This window comes from Platichthys flesus, chromosome 8 (genome assembly GCF_949316205.1).
Source record: "Platichthys flesus chromosome 8, fPlaFle2.1, whole genome shotgun sequence".
Taxonomy (NCBI): domain Eukaryota; kingdom Metazoa; phylum Chordata; class Actinopteri; order Pleuronectiformes; family Pleuronectidae; genus Platichthys; species Platichthys flesus.
In genome coordinates this window covers 18,689,111-18,692,148 of record NC_084952.1, presented here as the reverse complement: position 1 = coordinate 18,692,148, position 3,038 = coordinate 18,689,111, and the positions used below count along the sequence as shown (strand labels likewise).

Genomic DNA, 3,038 nt, shown 5'->3' with positions numbered 1-3,038 from the left:
CTCAAGGGTGACAGGAGTAGCAATAAACTCGTGCGTAAATCAGTTGGAAACTTTAATTAATAAACAGGAACTCCGCTTCACGCGCACATCGTTCCACAGCCAGACCCACTGGACCAGCACCCCGACTCACTTCCGGTTCGACTCCCTGTAACCCTTTCCTTCCCGCAGCGCCGCTGCCAGAGGCGGTTGTTCTGGCATCTGCGCCGTCATTGGTGGAAACGCGTCGTCACTGCGTCTCCGTCGGTCCGTGAGTGGCGGTGGAGGCTGTCAGTCAGTGTTAGGCTGCTGCCGAGACTCCAGAGAGAGGGAGATGTCAGAGGCTGAGCTGCTCCCTCCCTTCAGTAGCACTAGTGGGGTTCAGCAGCCAGCATGGCCACAGCTGCCTCCAGCCCCTACACCCTGCTCAGCTCCAGTCCAATGATCCACCCGGACAGCCAGGCCATGCAGCCTGCTAGCCCCTACAGAGGACACCAGAAACTCCTCCAGAGTGACTACCTGCAGAGCGTCCAGAGCAACGGACACTCCCTCGGGCACCAGTGGGCGAGCAGCCTGTCGGAGGGCAGCCCCTGGTCGTCCTCCATGGAGCAGCAGGACATCAAACCAGGCCGGGAGGACCTGCAGCTCGGCATCATCCATCACCGGTCCTCGCACGTAGCGCATCACTCCCCTCATCACAACAACCATGGTAACCACCCGGGAGCCTGGGGAACTCCCGTGTCCCACAACTCCTCCATCACCAGCGGGCAGCAGATCAACATCTACTCCCAGACGGGCTTCACTGTCAACGGCATGCTGGACCACGGCGGGCTCACGCCTCCACCCAACCAGCAGGGCCAAGGCATGCACCCGGGCCTCAGGGACACGCTCAGCCCAGAGCACAGCGACCTCGGCGGGCACCACTGCCACGACCACTCCGACGAGGAGACGCCGACTTCGGACGAGCTGGAGCACTTTGCCAAGCAGTTCAAACAGCGGAGGATCAAGCTGGGCTTTACGCAGGCGGACGTGGGGTTGGCTCTGGGCACGTTGTACGGCAACGTCTTTTCCCAAACCACCATCTGCAGGTTCGAGGCTCTGCAGCTGAGCTTTAAAAACATGTGCAAACTAAAGCCGCTGCTAAACAAGTGGCTGGAGGAGGCGGACTCGACCACGGGCTGCTCGAGCAGTATAGACAAGATAGCAGCTCAGGGGAGGAAGAGGAAGAAGAGGACGTCCATCGAGGTGAGCGTGAAGGGGGTGCTGGAGACGCACTTCCTCAAGTGTCCCAAACCCGCCGCGCAGGAGATCACGGCGCTGGCGGACTCGCTGCAGCTGGAGAAGGAGGTGGTGCGCGTGTGGTTCTGCAACCGGCGGCAGAAGGAGAAGCGCATGACACCGCCGGGGGAGCAGCCGCCGCACGAGGGACCCTACTCGCACAGCGGGAGCGCGGGGGACGCGTCCTCGTGTCACGATCTCTGACCGAAGCATCGGGAGGAATCCCAGCACCACAACCCCCCCCACCCTAACCCCGGCACAGACTCTCGAGCGCACGGGGCGCGAGGCGGCGGCGCCTTCCAGTGCGCAGCGCCTGTCCCGGTACGGACTCGTCCCAGACGCCTCTCCAGCACTGAAACAATAACAAGAGATACCCGTCCAGCCTTCGTCGTTTTTCTAACTGTCATGAGGGCATTACTCTATTCTATAGCGGCATATCACACGTCACATTTCACCTGTTCTTTTTTTTTGGAGCCAAAATGATTTTCTACATCACGGATCTAAATACAAAATGTGCCTATATAATGATAACCTGCCAGCGCCTTTGGTTTGTGGTTTGTGTCACCATTCTCCCATCAGCTCGATAATAATGACCGTGTGGGGACTGATGCTTTTTGACTTGTTTTGGCTTCTCTCTCACGCACACACACGCACATGCACACCTACACATTTACACACACACACACACACACACACAAAGACACACGCACACACTTGGCCTGTGCTGTATGATCAGCGGAGTGAAACTGATAATAATATCACTTTTCTTAATTGATTTGTTGCAGCACCAGAGGCCATTTTACAGTCCACCTCGCGCTTCCCTACGGGCTTATACACGACGCTTTAGTTCTCTGCATATTTACATTTACAACATACTCTCAGCAGATCTGTAATTATTATTATATTTTATTATTATTGGTGCATATGCAGACACGGGCCTTCATTCCAGATGTAGAGCTACCAACATAATAGCACTTGGAGGATTTTCTTTTATTTACATCCTCCCCAATGGCCTTGTGAAGCAACACACACACACACACAGACAGACACACGCACAGTCAGAGCTATTTATAAACTCATTTATTTGATTTCAATCATCTTCGACCATACAAACTGTGTGGACTCTGAACCAGAGCCGAGAGCAGAGACAGAGAGAGGGGCTTGACTGACGCTATACACCTGCCTATAATTTTATTGTACGTTCACTATCAAAAAATCTTTTTATAATCTTAAATACTCCTGTTATTTGGTTTATTTTTTAAGTATTTTTTCGAATATTGTACAGTTTTATATATTACCCTTTTTGAAGTCATTAATTTAAACAAATGCTCTTAGTTATTCATGCACTTAATTAGCAATGTAAAAAAAACAAAATATTTTCAGTAAGATTGAACTGTTTCGGCGGTTTTATTCCAAATTTCGATGAACAGCTCGAGTGATTATTTATTTTCAGTATAAAGCTTGTATTATGTTTTGAAATAAACTATGTATGTTGTAATAAACAATTTCTTGCTACAATTGTTTACTGTCCAAAAATAATAATAACAGAAGATTTCGAATTTAGAAAGAGACTTAAAATTATTATTAGGATATTATTATTATTATTATTATAATTAAGGCAATATTTAATATGCTGAACACAATTTGTTTATTTAAGAGTCCTTTGAAATTGTGCATAATTTGAATATTTTGTGTTGGGTAAGAGTAAATTCACGGCGAACACACTTATATAACATAATAATCACTTTATATATTTAAACTTTATGATGACGCAACATAACCTT

The 3,038-nt window shown here is 49.3% G+C and overlaps 1 protein-coding gene across 1 annotated transcript; it reads left to right on the top strand.

Annotated features, from left to right (window-relative positions):
• Nucleotides 1–369: 369 nt before the first annotated feature.
• On the top strand, nt 370–2,712 carry LOC133958860 (POU domain, class 3, transcription factor 4-like). Its single transcript, XM_062393874.1, has one exon. It carries the CDS (start codon nt 370–372, stop codon nt 1,456–1,458), a length of 1,089 nt encoding a protein of 362 aa, XP_062249858.1. The 3' UTR covers nt 1,459–2,712.
• Nucleotides 2,713–3,038: the final 326 nt, after the last annotated feature.